The sequence below is a fragment of the Ochotona curzoniae genome, unplaced genomic scaffold (assembly GCF_017591425.1).
Source record: "Ochotona curzoniae isolate NIBS_2020 unplaced genomic scaffold, NIBS_Ocur_1.0 contig_2688, whole genome shotgun sequence".
Lineage (NCBI taxonomy): Eukaryota > Metazoa > Chordata > Mammalia > Lagomorpha > Ochotonidae > Ochotona > Ochotona curzoniae.
In genome coordinates, this window is record NW_024465553.1 from 309,204 (window position 1) to 328,126 (window position 18,923).

At 60.9% G+C, this 18,923-nt stretch overlaps 1 protein-coding gene across 3 annotated transcripts in view; it reads right to left on the reverse strand.

Moving 5' to 3' along the window:
• The window catches only part of PACS2 (phosphofurin acidic cluster sorting protein 2), a 29,250-nt gene extending 11,983 nt beyond the window's left edge, over positions 1-17,267 (reverse strand). For 2 of the 3 annotated variants that reach the window (XM_040974958.1, XM_040974959.1), the window contains exons 1-8: positions 17,149-17,267; positions 5,694-5,781; positions 4,830-4,919; positions 4,433-4,558; positions 3,408-3,570; positions 2,985-3,058; positions 2,818-2,898; positions 2,176-2,235 (exon numbers count right to left, since the gene is read on the reverse strand). In XM_040974958.1, the coding sequence (XP_040830892.1) occupies positions 2,176-2,235; positions 2,818-2,898; positions 2,985-3,058; positions 3,408-3,570; positions 4,433-4,558; positions 4,830-4,919; positions 5,694-5,781; positions 17,149-17,267 (801 nt within the window). The remainder of the gene's footprint in view (positions 1-2,175; positions 2,236-2,817; positions 2,899-2,984; positions 3,059-3,407; positions 3,571-4,432; positions 4,559-4,829; positions 4,920-5,693; positions 5,782-17,148) is intronic. The other variant, XM_040974960.1, reaches the window with a different exon arrangement.
• Positions 17,268-18,923: the final 1,656 nt, after the last annotated feature.

Genomic DNA, 18,923 nt, shown 5'->3' on the forward strand with positions numbered 1-18,923 from the left:
GCACTGACACAGCCACTGTAGCTGGCATGTTTGCTGGGGTCCTAGGTCATTCAGGCCATGGACCCAGTCCGGGCCTTCAACCAAGTCTGCGCCACTTGCCCCAGGCTGTCCCAACAGTCCTTCTCGGGCACCTGTGAGCTGGGCCATGGAGCGGCCCTGCGCCCACCCTGTGGTCCCTGTGCCCACCCTGTGCCCCTGCGTCCACCCTGCAGCCCTGTGTCCACCCTGCGACCCCTGTGTCCACCCTGTGCCCCTGCGTCCACCCTGTGCCCCTGTGTCCACCCTGTGCCCCTGCGTCCACCCTGCGGCCCCTGCATCCACCCTGTGACCCCTGCATCCACCCTGTGACCCCTGCAACCACCCTGCGGCCCCTGTGTCCACCCTGCGACCCTGTGTCCACCCTGTGACCCTGTGTCCACCCTGTGCCCGTGTCTACCCTGTGCCCTTGTGTCCACCCTGCAACCCCTGTGTCTACCCTGTGGTCCCTGTGTCCACCCTGCGGCCCCTGTTGTCTCTGCATACATCGTGTCTACCCTGTGGCCCCTGCGGCCACTCTGTGGCCCTTGCATCCGTCTGTGTTCACCCTGCACCCACCTTGGGCTCCCTGCATCTGCCGTGCATCCATTCTGCATCCATCCTGTGGCCCGTGTCTACCCTGTAGTTCCCACATTCACTCTGTGGCTGTGTCCACCCTCGCCCATGCTAGACACCAGCCCAGCACACGATGTTCTGAGATGTGCTGTGAGGAGGGCTCCAGCATCTGGGTTCACTGTAGCTATGCAGTGGTCCCAGTGGGCCTTCCCCATGCTGTGGGCTCAGCCTGGACCCAGTCACTTGGCAGGCTCTCTGTTGAAAGACAGCAGGGTCTGGCAGGCCTGCACTCACTTCAAGCTTTTAGGCCAGATGCCAACTCCTGTTGAGCCTTCCTGCCCCTCCCCTCAGGCCTCCAGCCACCATGGGAGCCTGGCTGATTGGGATGGGGTGACTCTGCAGGGAGTCACTCCAAGACATACAAGTACCTCGATGTGCTGAGCCGTGCCACTCCACCTGTCTTCCAGGAGTGAGCTCTCCTACTAGGTTGTGCCCCCACATACCATCTTCCTCACAAACCAGCAGTGCCTGCATCCCACTTCCTGTTGGGGCTTGGCTCCCTGCCTGCAGCTTCCCCCTTCCAGCTTCCCACAGGCTCTAACACTCAGCTGCCCAGTGCCCATTCACTGTGGTTCCACCTCCAGCGAGTCACTCGAAGTCAGGCTATCCCTGGAGCAGCTGGGGCAGCCTGGGGCAGCTTGAGCAGCTGGGGCAGCCAGGGGCAGCTGGGGCAGCTGGGACAGCTGGGCAGCCTGGGGCAGCCAGAACAGCCAGGGTACCTGGCTAGCATCTCCCCTACACCCCCCAGTGAGAACTCCCACCAGGGACGGCACTCGGAGGGTGGCCCAGGGCTGCTGCAAGAGCCAGCAGGTGGGCAAGAGGACAGGCCGGCATCTGTAGGCACCTGGACCCTCGCAGCAGGGGCCTGCCCATCTGAGGTGCCCGCCTCTCGGGAGGAAGGGGCCGGTGCTGGCAGTAGGGAGGCTGTTGCAGGGCATCCACCCCACAGATGTTGCAGCCAAGTGACACTGTCTGAGCCCAGGAAAGACACTCACCACCCTGAGGTCACAGGCTCTGTCCTAGGACTTAGAACCCCCTGGTGGGTTGGCACTGACCAGCAGGCTATTTGTCTAGCTCTGGAGAAGACTGGGAGCCTGGTCCCCCAATCCAGTGGGGAGAGCCTCACCCATGGGCCACTGCCCACACTGGGTGGGGAGGAGCAGTTGTCAGCTGGTGCTGGGGCTAATCCCAGACCCTGGGCCCTCAGGCAGCAGTGTCATACGGGAGGAGCAGTCTGGACTACGGGCAGTAGCTAACTCTTCCACCCCACAGTTTTGCAGTTACTGCAGTTACAAACTCATCTTGGGGATCTGGAGATGGGGAAGGAAAACAGAAACCTCTCATGAGGTGCCAACGGGCTGTACTCGTGGGGCGGGGGCGTCCACTGGGCAGGGCCCCTGGGCCTCCACCTGCTCTCTGCTCACTGTCACTCCCAAAGTCCATTTACAACATGCTGTGCAGTGACATCACAGACCTGGCAGAAGACCCATCCTGTCCCACTACATGTTCACAGGGGCCACTCACCTCATCAGAGACTTTAAACCTTCGCAGCAGCGCCACCACCTTCTGCTTGAAGTTCTGCTGCTGCAAGGCAATGATACTATCAGAACCTATCAGGCGCTACAGCACACTGAGCAGACGCACCAGGAGCCCAGCGTTTGGCCCCACACCAAGGAGGGGCACTATGGGGCCTGCAGCTCTCAGCCACTCCACCCATAACTGGGTGGCCGGCCCCTGGGCCTCAGTCCAGTTCCTAAGCCAAATCCTACAGGTTGGGGCGGGGCGGGTGGCCTCAGCCACGCCCAGGGTACGAGTGGGGCTTCACTACATGCCTGTGCCAGGTAGGGTCCAGAGAGTGGATGTGGTCCCTACCCCTGCATTCTGGAGGAGAGTGACGGCCCTGACTGTGTCCCAGGGCCAGAGGCCCAGGTGGGCTTGGTCAGGGATGGACACACAAAGCTGAGGCTGGCCCCAATGAGAGATCCCTAGGCCACCTGCATGGGATCTAGGAGCCCCTGTAGTCTGCAAGAGTTGAAGGCAGGAGAGGAGGGGGCAATGGGGCCCATCCACAGACATTTCCACTCCGGCTTCTACTGGCCAGGATCTGTCAGAACCTGGGGCAGGGGCCGCAGCTGAGCTCCAGGAGCCCACCCAGCCAGCACCGACCCTGGTCATGGATGCCGTTCTCACTGCTGTCCGCCGCGGCGGTTTAGGTTTGCCCACGTCGAAGTCATCCTCATCCAAGTCCTGCAGGGACAGGCGCCAAGGTCAAGGGCAGCCCAGGCCATAGCTCCGACAGGAAGCGCCAGGCCCGGCCCCTCCACCCGGGTCACCTGGCCCTGCACAGCATCGTCACTGGCTTCCTGCTCCGAGGAAAAGCTGTCATCCTCTTCCTCAGAGTAGTTGTCTGCACGGGGAGTGCAAAGGTTCACTCTGAGGTTCCAGCCGCTGCCCAGCAGTCCCCACGCCCTCCCCTAGGTCCCCACTGACAAGCTGCAGGGAGGGAGGGGTCACACAGGCTGGCCAGATCCTCCTCCTCACCCTGGCATGTCTGCCTGGGCGGGGGAGGGGCAGTGCCTCCGATTGTGACAGTGGTGGCCGCTGAGGACAGCTGTGCCAGATCCCTTGGCAACTCTGCTGATGGTGCCAGCACACAGGGTTCTTGGGTCCATGGGGTCCAGGCTAGCCCAGACAGTCCTCTCTCCCAGGGCAGAAGAGGCTTTGCCTCGAAGTTCCCACTGCACAGCTATGCTCACCTGTGGACTTGGCCTTGGGGCCGGCCTGCATGGCACTATCCTCGTAGTCGATGGGCTGGCTGCACAGGGACACAATCCAGACCTCGGCCACCTTGCCCAGGGCCTCTTTGACGCTGCTGCAGAGGCTGAGCACCTGGCCACCCTCCGAGGGCAGTTGCATCACCTGGCGGGCACAGGTCCAGGGCAGCCACTTCGGGGGGCCGTCCCCTGCTGTTGACCAGAGGGCGGACCTCAACCGAACCTCTGTGGGGCGGGGGCACCAGCAGACAGGAGCAACAGGGTGCTGGGCTGAGTGGGGGAGGCAGGGCCAACTCGGCCACCATGAGCAGAGTGACCAGGAAGCATGTCCCTGGGCCAAGTTGTGGAAGGCTTGGATGGAGCCCTCAGGGCCTGACATGGCTGCTACTTGTTGAGTCAGAAGAAACAGGACAGCTTCCTTCCCCCATAACCCCCTTCTTGCTCACAGCACCCAAGTGAGCCATGCCTGCACAGCCCTGGGTGTGTGCAGGGACACGTGTACCTGGACCCCCACCACCTACCCTAAAACTGGGGGGACACGAGCCGCTTCCCAACAGGTGAGGCCCACAGGCTGAAGCCAGAGCAGTTCCGAGGGCCTGGGCATGCAGGTCTGGCCAACCACCAGGCCTTTCGAGCAACCCAGGAGTGGGCGAGTCTCACTGCACTGTGACCCTCTCCAGATTCCAGGCCTTGGAGCTGGCTCCTGGGACCCCCATATCTGGCTGGTCTTACTGGTCAGGGCTCTGGTGATCCCTGTGGCTGAGAAGCCTCTAGGATGGTGACCATTCTCACTGCTACTCAACCTAGACCAGCAGTGACCCACACCCAAGGCTGCGGCCACTCCCGGAGCACAGCGGCTAGGCTTGGTAGCAATAGGAGCCATCCCTGGTGGGCACAGACATGGCCATGGGTGCCCTGACGCCCCCAGCAGCGGGGCTTCCTGGGGCTGGGTCAGTTGCTGAGAGTCCCAGGGATGTGTCTTGGGGAGCCCAGAGCCACTCGCTCACCTCGGCCATGTTGATGGAGCCAGCGGCCAGCGTCTTGTAGCCCAGGATGGTACGGTTCTTGTAGCGCTTTCTGCGCTGCAGCAGCACCTGAAGCTTGTTGCCCTCTCTCTTCAGGAAGTGTGGGTACTGGGGGCAGAGGCCAGAGGCACTGCTGGGGGACACAGCCAGGGAGTCCCCGACCACCTGCCCAATCCTCACCCCACACCAACTCTGGTGCCAGAGCTGCCCTGCAGAACCCAGTGTTGAGGCTAAGAATGCCCCGTGGCAGGACCCCTCGCTGCTTTCTTAGCACAGGAGGAGTCCACCTGATCTATGACCAGGGAAGTAGAGTGGAAACTCATTTGACCAGAGAGCAAGCCGGGAACCCAAGCCTGCGACCAGGCAACCACCAACCCACCTGCAGGGAGAAGGTCAGGGCCAGGTCGGTCTCCACTTGTCCGCTGGGGGGCAGCACAATCTCGTGAGACCGCAGCACCCGCTTGGAGCCCTGGAAATCAGACAGCACCTCCTTGAAGCCCATTCCCAGAGGGATGCTCCCCATCCATTGGGGCCGCAGGAAGGGGGCTCCCTAGAGCTGCAAGCTGGCATGGGACAGGGGCAACACGCAGCACAGGCCACAAAGAACGGAGCCCTCAAACCAGAAAAGTGCGCCCAGGAGCAGGGAGGCCTGGGTAGAGGCTCACTGGATCCCTAAGAGTGCGAGCTGGTGGGGGGGCAGACAGCAACAGAAGGGAGGGGGCGGACAGGCAGGCAGGAGACAACACAGGAACCCCATCTTTCCACAGGGGTCTGTTCCCTCCCTCCCCTCCATCTCCACTGGGGTGTGCGCCCTCCCGCTCCCGCCATCTCCATAGGCATCTGGTCCCCTCCCCATAGGGGCTTATCTGGCCTGGCTTCTCATGACCCCAGTCAATCTGGATACCTCGCCGTGGGGGCAGGGGTGAGAGGAAGCATGGGCTTAAACGGTCATGGATAAGGATAGGGTCCAAGGGAGTGGGGGTCTCCCCTGGTCCAGGCACAGAGCAGGTGGGCTCAGCAGCAAGAGGTGGAAAGTCTGCAGGAACTTAAGGGTCTGTTGACCTTAAGGGCGGGGATGGGGGATCTGGGGGCTGTGTGCTTGGTGGCGTGGGGTCTGGGCAGGGACTAAAGGATCTGTTGACCTTGAGGGCCAGGATGGGGGACCTAGGGGCTGTGTGCCTGGTGGCGTGGGGTCTGGGCAGGACCTTGGGCACAGCGGCTAAGGATGCAGCCGGCCACTCACCTGCATCTTCACAGCGATCACCACGGAGATGCGCTCCTTCTCCAGCTCCTGGAGGACCACCAGCTTCTTCAGGGTCAGGCTGCACAACCTGCCAGGCAGAGCCGGCTCAGGCTCAGCCAGGTGCCTGCTGCAGATGACTAAGAGCCCAGCCCAGGCTCTGGAGAGCAGGCTGCACAGCAGGTGGCCCCATACTTGGGGAGCGATCACCCCATCTTTACCAGCTGCCCAGGGCTACTTCCATCCCTGGGGGCTGCAGGGCCTGAGGGCGGTGTTTTCCAAGTTCTAAGTTAAATGTGTAATGAAATAGTCACAGGATGTGATTAAGAACTCATTGTCTAACCTATCAGTCACTCAATGCAATGTGAATTAATCCCATAATGTTGGAAACTGTTGTTGATGTTATGTTATGGCTTTTAATTGTTGGAATGATAATCTGCCAGCTATTTCTTCAGACCAGAGTTGGTCTCCCCAGGAAACTGTTGAATCCAGCTGGGCAATAAGATATTGGACTCTATGCATGGCACATGCTTGCAATGAAAGAAACAAGACTGGATTTGAACTGTAATACTGCAATAAGGTGGAGCAATCCACCATGGGGGGAGGACACGAGGAGGGGATGGGGGAACATCAGAGCCTATGAAACGTTGTTATAAAATGAAATGCAATAAAATATATATATATTTATAAATATATATATTATATATATAAATATATATATTTATATTTATATAAAAATATATATATATATATAAAGCTTGGGCCCCGGGGGCATGGCCTAGTGGTTAAAGTCCTTGCCTTGAACACGCCGGGATCCCATATGGGCGCTGCTTCTAGTCCCGGCAGCTCCACTTCCCATCCATCTCCCTGCTTGTGGCCTGGGAAAGCAGTCAAGGACGGGCCAAAACTTTGGGACCCTGCACCTGCATGGGAGACTGGGAAGAGGTTCCTGGTTTCCAGCTTCGGATTGGCGCAGTACCAGCTGTTGCACTCACTTGAGGAGTGAATCATCAGACAGAAGATCTTCCTCCCTGTCTCTCCTCCTGTCTGTATATCTTTGTAATAAAAAATAATAATAAATAAATTTTTAAAAAAAGTTAAATGTGACCAAGTCCAATCTTTCAGGCAAACAGGTTAAACAATGGGAATGAGAAACATGAGTGCAGAAGTCTGCCTGACCCTGGGTTGCTCCCAGGGGAGAGGCCAGGCCAGCAGGCAGTGGGTGCTGCTTGCTGCATCTGTGTGTGCAGCACACAAGCCCCACCAGCATGGTGTCCTCCTCAGGGGCCAATCTGGTCACCTGCACTCACAGGACACAGGATGCACGCGGGACCATGTCTGCAGGGCAGTGAGCACGCTCCCTCACTCCCAGAGTCCCCAGGCTGCGTGTCATCAAGCGGAGAAAGGACAAGAGGAAGAGATCAAAGCTGCCACACCCTGAAACTCTGAGGAACTAGAGCTGCACTAAGCACGGCCAGGAACACCTGCCACCCCAGGGACCAGCAGCTGGGGACACGTGACAGTGCACAGGGGCGTCCTTCCCAGTGAGACAGGCCGGTGGCAACAAAGCCTCACATGCACAACTGGGTTGCTGGCCAGCACGGGCTCTCACTTCAATGCAAAGAACACTCAGGAAATGCTGGTTTCTGGAATTTTCCAGGTCATTTCTGGGCTGTAGTTGACCTGGCAAGTGGGCAGAAGGGAGGCCATGGGATGGCTGTAAGTCCCCAGGACCTGCGACACCCATGGACACAAGGCCACCTTGGCTGCAGCCAATGACACAGGCAGTGAATGGAGCCCCTGCTGAAACGCCCCACTGGGTCAAGCCATGTTCCAGTCCTGGAAGCTCTGGTCTGACCCAGCGTCCTAAGGTGCACGTTGGCCCTGACACCCACATGGAGACTCAGGTGGGGCTCCTGGTCCCCGACTTCAGGTGACCCAGACTTAGGTGTTACAGGCTTTTGGGGTGGAGCAGCAGCTGGAAGATTTGTCCCTGCTATTACTGTGCTTTCAAGGGCAGAGGTACAGACAGGAAGAGATGTGGTCATCCTCAGATGGCCACAACAGCCAGGGAGGGTCACTAGGAGGTGGCCGTGGCTCAGTGACATGTGCAGCCAGCTCAAGCCACTTAGGTCCCAGCTGGGCTCTGTACTGCTGTCAGATGGGAAGGCCCAGAAGGCGGTGTTTGTGGTGGGAAGAGCCCAAGTCAAAGTCCTGCCAACTCAGATGGACAACCAGAATGTGGGCAGAGGGATTCCACACACCCTAGCCTCGGCTCCATGGGAAGTGTTCTCATGAGGCCCAGCAGGGGTGGGAGGAAACGTGCAGATCCCACCGGACAAAGGGCTCTCACTCAGACCAATCCACCTTAAACACAAGCCCAAAGCACCACTTCACGCCCCATGGGGAGGTTGGTGGGCACCACGGCACCTGATCATGCCACACCCCACTTCCAAGAGCTTCCTGCTAACAGGCAGAATCCTCCCAGGCCGTATCTGGGGGCCCCAAATTCGCTGACCGTGCACCCTGTCAGGAGGGAAACTATGGGCCTTTTGTCTCCAGCAGCCATCTCGTGTACGGCTGCACGCCTGCCCACGGGCAAGTGCAACTTACGCCAGCAGCTGACCAGGCATCCCCCGCACCCTACACCCAGCCCAGCCACATGCCACACTGCTGCTGGCAAGGCTGTGTGCTTGTGCTGCAGCAGCCATGGGGCAGACCTGGCCCGCAGAGACCCAGGCCGGCCAGCTCTCCGGTGCACAAGCCTCATCTGGACACATTCGCTGCTGATAATGAGCAGCTCCTGTGTCTAGGCGGGCCACTGGCCTGGGAGCGAGGGGACCCAGGGCAGGCAGAGCTTTGCTGGGTGGTAGCCAGACGCCAGAGGCCACGTCCGTCTGTAGCAGCCATTCGGCGCTCTGCCCCTGCGGGGAAGGGAACAACCCCTCCCAGCACCTGCTACCACTCACCCACAGAGCTGTCCCCTGGGCCCTGCTCACCAGGTGGAGCCAGGGCTGCCAGCAGATGTGAAGATTTTTGCCAGAACCCGCCTCCTGGCACCCCCCCCCCCAAGGGTCCACAGGCCAAGGGGAAGGGCAGCAGGACTTTGAGCCACTTGCAGATGGGCCTGGAAAGAAGAGGTCACCTTCCCAGGCACCTTGTACTCCTAGCCTGTCAAGCCACCAAGCCCTTGTGCCCCCTAAACCTTCCCTGGGATGCCATGATCAGAGCTGGCTCAGGGTAGGGCTCCCAGAGCCTGCCCAGGTTTCTGAGCTGAGCACATGCTGTCACATGGTAGACAACTACAAGGAGTAGGTAGTTGCAAATGCATGTAAAGGGGCAGGCGAGGGGCCCCGTCTCCCCCCTGGACCCGGGGGCTGGCAGCCTACAGGTCATGTTGGGTCTGTGTGCTCCCCAGGGTGAGGCTACAGGTACACGCATATGACGGGGCAGGCAAGCTGAGGGTTTCTCTGCCCCCCACGTGGCGGGTAAAGCTGAAGGCCTGCCCCCGGGGAAGCACAGGCAATAGACCTCACAGCCCACCAGGTGAGGAACCTCTCCTTTATCCAGCCACATCACTGTCCCTTGTGATCACCAAGACCACAGCCTAGCCTTCCAGCTGGACTCCAGGCACCTGTGTGGCCCAAAACCCCCTACTTCCTGCACCCCCATGGGCAGGCAGGCCCTCAGCCAGCATGGAGACCCCCACAACCTGACTGCTGTGAGACCTTGCTCGGGACATGCCCAGCCACAAGAGGTGAGCTCTGCTCAGTGCAGAGCCTGCACGTTTCCCCTCCACGGGCTGAGCGCAGCATGGGAGAGCCCTGTGTCAGGGAGACCTGGAGGGCTGCTGGTAGCACAGCCGGCTAAGCTACTGCCTGCAACACGAGCATGAGCTCCAGCCCCGGCTGCTCTTCCAACCAGTTCCCTCCTGCTGCGGCTGGCAGGCAGAAGCACATGGTCCAAGAGTTGGGGTCCCTGCCAGCCATGCAGGTGGCCCGGACTGACCCCTGGATCCCGGGTGGGTAGTAGATAAGTAGGTAGTTACACGGGTAGGTAGGTAGTATAGTAGGTTAGTAGGTAGTTAGGCAGTGATTGGGCAGGTAGTGGATAAGTAGATAGTTAGGCAGGTAGGTAAGGAGATGGAGGCACAAACTGATAGGCAGGTGATTAGAAAAAGCAACCCGTCAAAGCTGCAGCTCTCACTGGGGACTGCAGGCGCGTTGACGAGGGGCTGCCTCTAAGGAGAGGGACAGGCTCTGGGGTCCAGGGTCTGGGTGATGGCTGAGAACTCTGCTAGGCTCAAGCTCAAGAACCAGCACTGAATGAAGCCAGCGACCTGACGAAGCACCCCAGGAGACCTGGCAGCCGATGGAGCAGACACCGCAGGCACAGATGTCCACGCATGAGCCAGGAGTGCTCAGGACCCAGCACACTGCATGTACAAGAGTGACCATGGCCCAGCAGAGCGCAGGCCCCTTCAGAGGTCAGGTGCTGTCACTGGCAAGCAGTCCTGACCCCCACACTCCGCCCTGCTCTGCCTGGGGCAGTCCTGGCACTACCTTTCAACACGGCGCCCCGTGGCCCCTGGGAGGCGACAAGTAGGCCAGTGACAGTTTCCACCATCCGCATGGGAGACCCAGAGGGGGCCCTAGCCTCCTGCTCTATCCTGGTCCAGCCTCAGCCTCTGTGGGCAGCTGGGAGCCTTAGTACGTGGGAGACCTCTCTCTTTCTCAGCCTTTTAAACAACTGTAGCAAGCTGAGCTGTCCCAGGTCCTTTTAACGGACAGGCCAAGTCTGGGAGTCCTGGAGGCCGGGGGGCTTCAGGACACAGTGGGCATGAGATGACGGCAGGAAACAACATTCACTGTACACGTGATAGCAGACAACGAAGGGCCCTCCCCAGGAGCAGACAGGGCCTGCCTGCTCCAGACTGCTGGGCAGTCATACATGCCGGGGCCAACCCACAAGCCAGTGCCCAAGAGATGACTCCCCTCCACACCTGCACAGGGCGAGCGAGGGCTGTCCACCTGCCCCCAACTTCCTGTCCCTGCTCTGCCACAGATGGCAGCCCAGCCATCCCGGAGAGCCCCACTGCCTCCCATGGGTGTAGACTGCAGGAGTGCTAGTACACTTTGACTAGGCACAGACGGACTCCTGCCACAGCAGCCCCCACCCCATCTCACAGAGATATGTGGTCCAGCCAGGGCCCACTGCTCAGTGGCAGCATGGAGCTGCTGAAGACATAGGAACCCCCGGACCACCCCTCCCTAACCTCAGGCCTGTAAGGTAGACAGAGCCCACCAACTATCCAGTGAGTGTCCCTGGGCAGTGTCTGGATTGAATCTATCGGGCTGCCAGGAGCAGCTGTCCTTGCCTGGGCTGCACAGATGTCAGCCAGTGCTCACCTGCCCAGCCCGAGAGGCCCTTAGGGGCAGTGGGTATTTTGTTTCTATGGCAAACTTGACCTCAGGGGGAGCAAAATGTACGTAGGAGGGCAGAGAGCATGGCTGCCAACTCCTTAGGCCACAGAGAAGCTGGACACCAGGATAAAACAAGCTGTGGCCCCTTGGGTTCGGTTTGCTACTATACCTCGTGCTCACTGGGGACCCCCCACGCCACTCTACAGTCAGACATGGGCTAGGAGCCCAGGGCCTGCCCAGCAACGCACAGCTCAAGGAGATGCCCTTCCAACCTGCCCCTGCCATCCCTCAGTCCAGGGCCGGTGACCCCCACGCACCCCTCCCAGCATTGCCTCCACTTCTGAAGATGAGCTCTGGGCCAGGGGCATGGAGCCTGCACACGCCAGCCCAGCTGCAAGCTGCCCTTCCCCAGGATTCCGTGCAACCTGGGGTCTAAACCACATGTCCCAGCAGGGGCCCGCAGGGCAGGCCTTCACCTGGCACCCTAAGCTGGCCTGCTGGGGTCTGCCTCACTCTCTCCACCCAGCACCTGGGGCCATGCCACATCTCATTCCCAAGAAGCTGCAGCATGTGCTGCCCACAACTTCTGTACAGTAGACTTTCTCACCGGAGGTCCAACCTGACTGCAAAAGGGGGATGCCTCTCCTTCCTCAGGCACATCCAGGTCCCTCCCAGTGTGAGCACCTACAAGCCCTGGCAAGGTGCAACACGCTTCACCCCCACCCTGTCCAGAAGCAGGAACCCAAATCAACCATGCACAGCGACCCCCCACTCTCCTAGCACCTGCAGACAGACAACTGCAGGGGGTCTGGTGCTACCACCCAGCCGCCCTGAAGGCTCAGCCAGCAGGGGCTAAACTGAACACTGCACACCATCAAGGGGTCTCTGGCCACCAGTCCATCCCCTCACTGCCACGGGTGGTGTAGGATGGCAGACGAGAGCCTCAGCATCTGGGGGAGGAGACTCCGGTGAAGGTCATGCATGCTGAGGAGGCTCAAGGGCAGACAATGGGCCCTTGCATGGCCATCCGGGCAGTGGAGACAGGACAACCAGGCCCCGGAGTCACGGCTACCCACAGCACTGGACAGGGGCAGGCAGGCAGCTGCACCCGCTCTAGAGCATCTCCTCCAACCAGGGGCCCCGTGGGACACTGGCAAGAGCTGCAGCCATGGCCAGGAGCCAAGCAGCCAAGCACCAGCACCAAGCAGCCCACGGCCCTACAACCTCTGCCTTGCTGGGGACGTCACACCTGCAGGCTGACAGAAGCATGCAGCCGTGCACCACCACACACTGTTAGCCCAAGAGGGGACAGGATGCTGGCACGTGGGGCCAGTTCTGTTGCATGACAGGTAAAGCTGTCCCCTGTGACTCCAGCATCTCACAGGGGCACCAGTTTGGATTCCAACTGCTCCCTCCATTAGGCCTGGGAAAGCAGCAACAGATGGCCCAAGTCCTTTGGCTTTGGCACTCATGTGGCAGACCTGGAAGAGGCTCCTGGCTCCTGGATTCAGACTGGCCTTGCCCAGACTGTGATGGCCATTTGGAGAGTGAACCAGTAGATGGAAGAGCTCTGTCCTCTGTCTCTCTGCATCTTTCTGTGCACCTCTGCCTTTCAAGCAAAAAGACTGTTACAATCGCTGTGGAGGAGCAGCAGCAGCAGGTGAGGCGAGGCCCAGGGCCCAGTCAAGGTCTGGAGGGCAAGTCTGGTCCTGGAGGAGTTGTGCCAGGCAGGGAACGGCAGCCTGCTCACACCACATCTGACTCCAGACCCCTGCGGTCTGCTGTCACCTGATCATGCCCATCAAAGGCCAAACAACCTGCACTCTGGAATAGCTTGGCCAATGGCCACCTGCAAGCACAGCCACCCTGCTCCACCCAGCTGTCCTGGGACACAGGGGCAAAAGGAAAGAGGCCATCAACCAACCACGCTGGCCAGCGGGCCACACGAGATCCAAAGTGTATCTGCATCTGGAATCTTTCATCGATCTGAAAAACAGATAGGAGTTCCCAGGTGCTGAGCGGGTCTCCCCCTTGGGTGAGAGAAACCCAAGGACCCAAGGACTCACACCACTGCCTGTGCCTACCAGGTCAGGCCCCTGAGCAGGAACCCACACATCCCAGCAGGTCACGGCTTAGTCGAATGACCAGTCACTGAAGGTGGTGTCGACCACCGAGGGTCCACAGAGAGCCCCCTCCAGTAAGACAGAGAAGTGGCCATTGGGTAGCTTCTAGCCTGGGCCCCAGAAAAGATCCCTATTCACGACGCCCATGGGGGCCAGATGCCAATGGGGAGACGGAGGAGGCCATTGCCACAGATACATGTTCAGCCTGCCCCTGGCCCGCTCGCTGGACACACGGAGGAGGAACAGCACAGGCACAGCTGAAGCAACGGAGGTCGATGATTCTGGAACAAAGCCCACTGCCTGCAGCAGGCGGTCACAGAGACAGTGGAGAGGCCGGCCCCACACAAGCCCCAGCTGCCTCCACCACAGCAAGCTGGGAGCAAGCCCAACAGCCCTCCCCGCACGGAGGGCGGCACTGCCTCAAGGCCAGGTTCACACCAACACCCTGGGCAAAGGCAGGCAGTGGTCCAAAGGTGCGAGTCCCACTCCAGTTTCTACTGATGCACCTGGGAGGGAGGCGGGGGACAGGCTAGGTGCTTGGGGCCCTGCTCTGGCATCAATACCCAGGGTTCTGGCTTCAGCTCAGCCACTGCACCACCTGGGGAGTGAACCAGTGGGTGGAGAGTCCCCCTGACTCTCTGCCTTTCAAGCACAGTGAAAATACACAAAGAGTTAAGAATGCTACAGGAGGGCCCGGCGGCGGGGCCTAGCGGCAAAAGTCCTCACCTTGAACACACTGAGATCCCATATGGGTACTGGTTCTAATCCCGCCAGCTCCACTTCCCATCCAGCTCCCTGCCTGTGGCCTGGGAAAGCAGTCGAGGACAGCCCAAAGCTTTGGGACCCTGAACCCATGTGGAAGACCTGGAAGAAGTTCCTGGCTCCTGGCTTTGGATCGGCGCAGCACTGGCCGTTGCGGTCGCTTGGGGAGTGAATCATCGGACGGAAGACCTTTCTGTCTTTCTCTCCTCCTCTCTGTATATCTGACTTTCAGATAAAAATAAATCTTAAAAAAAGAAAAGAATGCTACAGGAAAGTGGTAAGACTATTCTTTCCACATTTTTTCCTTTCTTTTCCTAATAGTCTTACCTCTTTCCTGTAGCCTTTGAACCTTTGTGCCCTAATTGACTATGTAAAGATTGCCAATAAATAAAAAAAAATCGAAAAAAAAAAGTTAAGAATGCAATGGAGAATTTCATGTCTGAGGGAGGCATGTAAGTCCTCGTGGGAGGGGGGATTACTGAGCGCTCCACTCCAAGGTCAAACCCCCAGACAGTCCAGGAAGGAACAACAGTAACCCGCTGCCTGCAGGCTGCACAGTGGCACAGCCGCGGACTCTGGGGTGAGACAGGGGCTGCACACGGATCCCAAGCCCTGAGCAGGGCCTACGCACCACACCAGGCAGCTCACCAGGAAGAGGAGCTGGCACCATCACATACCAGCAGAGGGAGGAGTCACAGCCAGTGTGGGCCCCCTGAGGCATGGGTCCAAACCCACCTCCTGCCACCACTTAGCTCCCTGTGGAGGCACTCCCGGAGGCAGCTAGGAGTCCCAAGCCAACCACCACACTGGAGGCCTGGATGAGCGCCTGGCTTCAGTCCAGCTCAGGGGCCACCACTGTGGATATCTGGAGAACGGATGGAAGCTTCCATCCATCTCCTTCACTCTGCTTGTCAAACACAGAAACCGTCTCTCCCCAAGAACACTGGCAGGTTCTTGTAAGACACACATAGCCCTAACCACCGAAAGGAAGGCAAACATGCATTCAGCAGCCTGGGCAGGAACAGGCTTATGGGAGCAGCTGTAGGCTGGGCCACCCACACTGGGACCAGTGACACCCGCACCGGGACCAGTGACACCCGCAGCTGCTCAGGGACCAGTGACACCTGCACCTGGACCAGTGACACCCACAGCCGCTCAGGGACCAGTGACACCCACAGCCGCTCAGGGACCAGTGACACCCACAGCCGCTCAGGGACCAGTGACACCCGCAGCTGCTCAGGGACCAGTGACACCCACAGCCGCTCAGGGACCAGTGACACCCGCAGCTGCTCAGGGACCAGTGACACCCGCAGCCGCTCAGGGACCAGTGACACCCGCAGCCGCTCAGGGACCAGGGGTGGGGGCTGCTGCCGCACACAGGTGCACCTCACACTCAGTGCTGTACCCCCGGCACATGCACAGCTCTTGGACCTCACAAATTCCGGCACAGTTCATGACTGACCAGGAGGGATACAGGATCTACGGAGAGATATACCCTGTGTTACAAAGCACATGGCACAGAAAGGTCAGGCTTCCTGGTGCCACAGAAGTCGCTGTACTTGTCCCATATGTGATCTGTGCAGGGAAGGTGTGGGCCAGCAACTACCTACAGAGGCCCTCAGCCTCATGGAACCCAAACCAACAGACCTGAGCAGGTCCATGGCCAAGGTGACAGTCCCCAGCTCCCCGCTGGCAAAGGCCCAGCTTGGGAAGGGTCTCTGAAGGAGACCCTGGTTACCGGGCCTCCTTTCCTCACATCCCCAGAGGCCAGGCTCAGAGACCCTCCTGCCGGCCCCACATCCCACAATGGTGGGCTTCTCCAGCAGACCCAGGGATGGAAGAGGCACCAGCAGGTGGGAGAAAGTATTCCCCCCCCCACAGGTAGCCAAAAAGCATCTCCTAAAAACTGCAGACTCAAGGTAGGAAAGATGCACGGCGAGACGTGATGAAGTGCAATCAGCTAGAGTCAGCCACTGGTGAAAAACAGACCCAATCACAACAGAGCTCTATGCCCAAAACACAGGTCCAGCACTGGGCCCTCCCCACCACAGACACTGAGGCTCTGGGGGTGTCGCTCAGGCAGCGTCCCTGGGGCACCCTCCAGCAACCAGCAGCACATACAAAGCCCAGCAGAAAGGAGGGGCCTGGGCCTCAGAACCTCAGCCCAGACAGCGAGCAGAAAACACGCCTGGGACTCCCATCCCTGCATGAAGTGCCTCGCCCGGTCCCCAGGCCTCACCTGCCTCCCACACTCGGACAAGATCAAAGCTGGAGCCCTCCTTAGCACACACGCTGCCCTCAGGGGGCTCCCAGGAGCACGTGCTGCCTTTCTGACACTGAGATCAATGGGAAGCCTGGGGAGGAGCCGGCAATGGGCAGCGGTCGCTGAGGAGTGAGGAGTGGCAGTCCCAGCCCCCATGAGCTCTGAACGGACGGAAGTCCTCCCGCAGGCTGGACCGCTGTGGGACTCGAGCCAAGTCCGTGCGGCCCGAGTCTTGCACCAAGTGGGGTGGGGACAACCCTAATGCCCAGGTCCCCCTGGGGGCCTCAACACCAGGTTTGGGAACCCTGGGACACCACTTGCTCTGCAACAAGCGCGAGCCCTCCAGGGTCCAGGACAGGCCAACCCAGGGCCATGACTGCAGCGGAGAACCCTACTCTGGAACCCCAGGTCCACAAGAAAGCCACCGAGCTCCAAGCTAAGCAGAAGGAACGGAAAGCTGCCACTTCCAGCTACCCCCCAGCAGGTCACAACCCTGTGAGACAGAAGCGCCCAGTGCCACCCCGGTTGGTCCGCGGCAGACGCGCAGTTCGGCAGAGGCGTCGTGCAGAACGGAGCTGGCGCGGCGCCACCGGATGCCCCGCCAGGGAACCCACAGAACCCGGGTCGGGCAAACCAGTGCCACCATGGCCCTCTCTCCGGACCCCCCGAGGCTCGGCCGAAGGACCTGCGCCGGCCCGGGACCGAGCCCACTCAGGCGCACGCACCCGGGCAGGTGCGAGGGCGCGCGCCGGGGCTGGATCGCGGGCAGCCTCAGGTGCGCCGGGGACGCGGGCACGCGCGTCGGGGCGGGGACCCCGTGGCCGGCGCGGGCCCTGGGGCGGGGGCGGCTCGGCAGGTGCGCGGGGACCGGGCGCGGCGAGGTGTACCTGGGCACGCAGTTGGGGCTGGAGCCGTCCACCTCCCAGGTGGCGAACAGGTTCATGGGCACCGGCGTGTTGAGCGCGCCGGGCGCGCCGGGGAGGCCGAAGCGGCCCCGCTCGGCCATGGCGCCGGCCCCCCACTCCCTCGGCGGCCTGGGCTGCGGCCGGGCCGCGGGCGCGCGGCGGGCGGGCGGAGGGCGGCGGCGCGGTCACATGGCCGGGCGGCTGCGGGGACGGGCCGGGCCCCGGCGGCGGACGGGCCCGCGGGCGGCGACGAGGCTGCGGCCGCTGCGCCCCGCCCCGCCCCGCCCCACCACGCGCGCGCGCGCCGCCGGCCCGCACGCGCGCGCCCGCCGCGCTACCGGCTGCGCGGGGCGGGCTCTGTGCGCCCGGCGGCCAATCGCGGCCCGCCGGAAGTGAGGCGCGCGCCGTCCAGCGCCGCGTCGGCGCCTGCGGGGCCGTTCGGCCGCCCTGCTTCCCTGGGGCGGTGCAGACAATGCCAGCCCAGGCAGCCCCGCGAGGCCGGGCAGGCCTCCCGCAGAGCCGGGCCCGACAGCTGCGGCCGTTCCGGGCCAGAGTCCCCCTCGGGAGAACAAGGGATCCTGTGTTTCGCGCGTGCTCCCCGCTCCTTTGGGGTGGCACAACTGTGCGCCCCGGCGCAGCTGGCCGCGGTGTTGTCTTACGCTGCCGGTAACCTGGGCGCGTGTGGGGAGCTGGGCCCAGAGCCCGGTAGCACCCGCTGTGAGGCCAGGCTGCGCCCCCTAACCGAGCAGACGGCCCCTGTGGGGCGTCTGGCGGGGTGCCAGGCACTAGCGTGCTGTGCCAGCCTCGGTTTAGAGAAGGCGGACACTGAGGGTCCAGCCCCATGCCATGCGTGACGTCGTGTGCTGGGCGTGCAGGGACACAGGACAGCTGCCATGCCAAGTGTGGTGGGATGGTAGGCGGGGTTCCCAGCCTGTATGCTTCACCCAGGACAGCCTCGCAATGACCCTGTCCTCTTGCAGCGACCCTGCCCTCCTCTCGCAGTCACCTGGTCCTCTTCTCACCGCGACCCTGCCATCCTCTCTCAGACTGCAGGTACGTGAGCTGGCGTTACCAATTGCACAAGATCCGGTCTTGCCAGGTTGCAAGGGGCCTCTGCAGTGTAAGTGCCCCAACCCTGGAACAATACCTCTGAGGCGACTTGGGCCCAGGAACCTGTCCAAAAAGAGGGAACAAGGGCCCGGCGCGGTGGCGCAGTGGTTAAGGTTCTCGCCTTGCACGCCCGGGATCCCATATGGGCGCCAGTTCTATCCTGGCAGCCCTGCTTCCCTTCCACCTCCCTGCCTGTGGCCCGGGAAAGCAGCAGAGGACAGCCCAAAGCTTTGGGACCCTGCACCCGTGTGGGAGACCCGGAAGAGGCTCCTGGCTTACGATCGGCATAGCACTGGCCGTTGCGCTCACTTGGGGAGTGAATCATCGGATGGAAGATCTTCCTCTCTGTATATCTGCCTTTCCAATAAAAAAAAATAAAAATAAATCTTTAAAAAAAAAAAAGGAGGGAACAATGGGACAGAGAGGGCCAGCGTGGGGGCTGTGCTCCTTCAGGCCTGCAGTGCAGTGCACTGTAAGCCGAGGTGGCCCCAACCCCTGAGGTAAACAACCAGGGCCCCTGTCAGGGACAGCCCTGCCCAGGCCTGATGAGTGGCCGGGTCTGGTGAATTACAGAAGGATTGTGTCCAGGCAGGTCATGTGTACCACAGGGCGGCTGGGGGTGGGGAGGCTGTGTCCGTGGAAGTGGA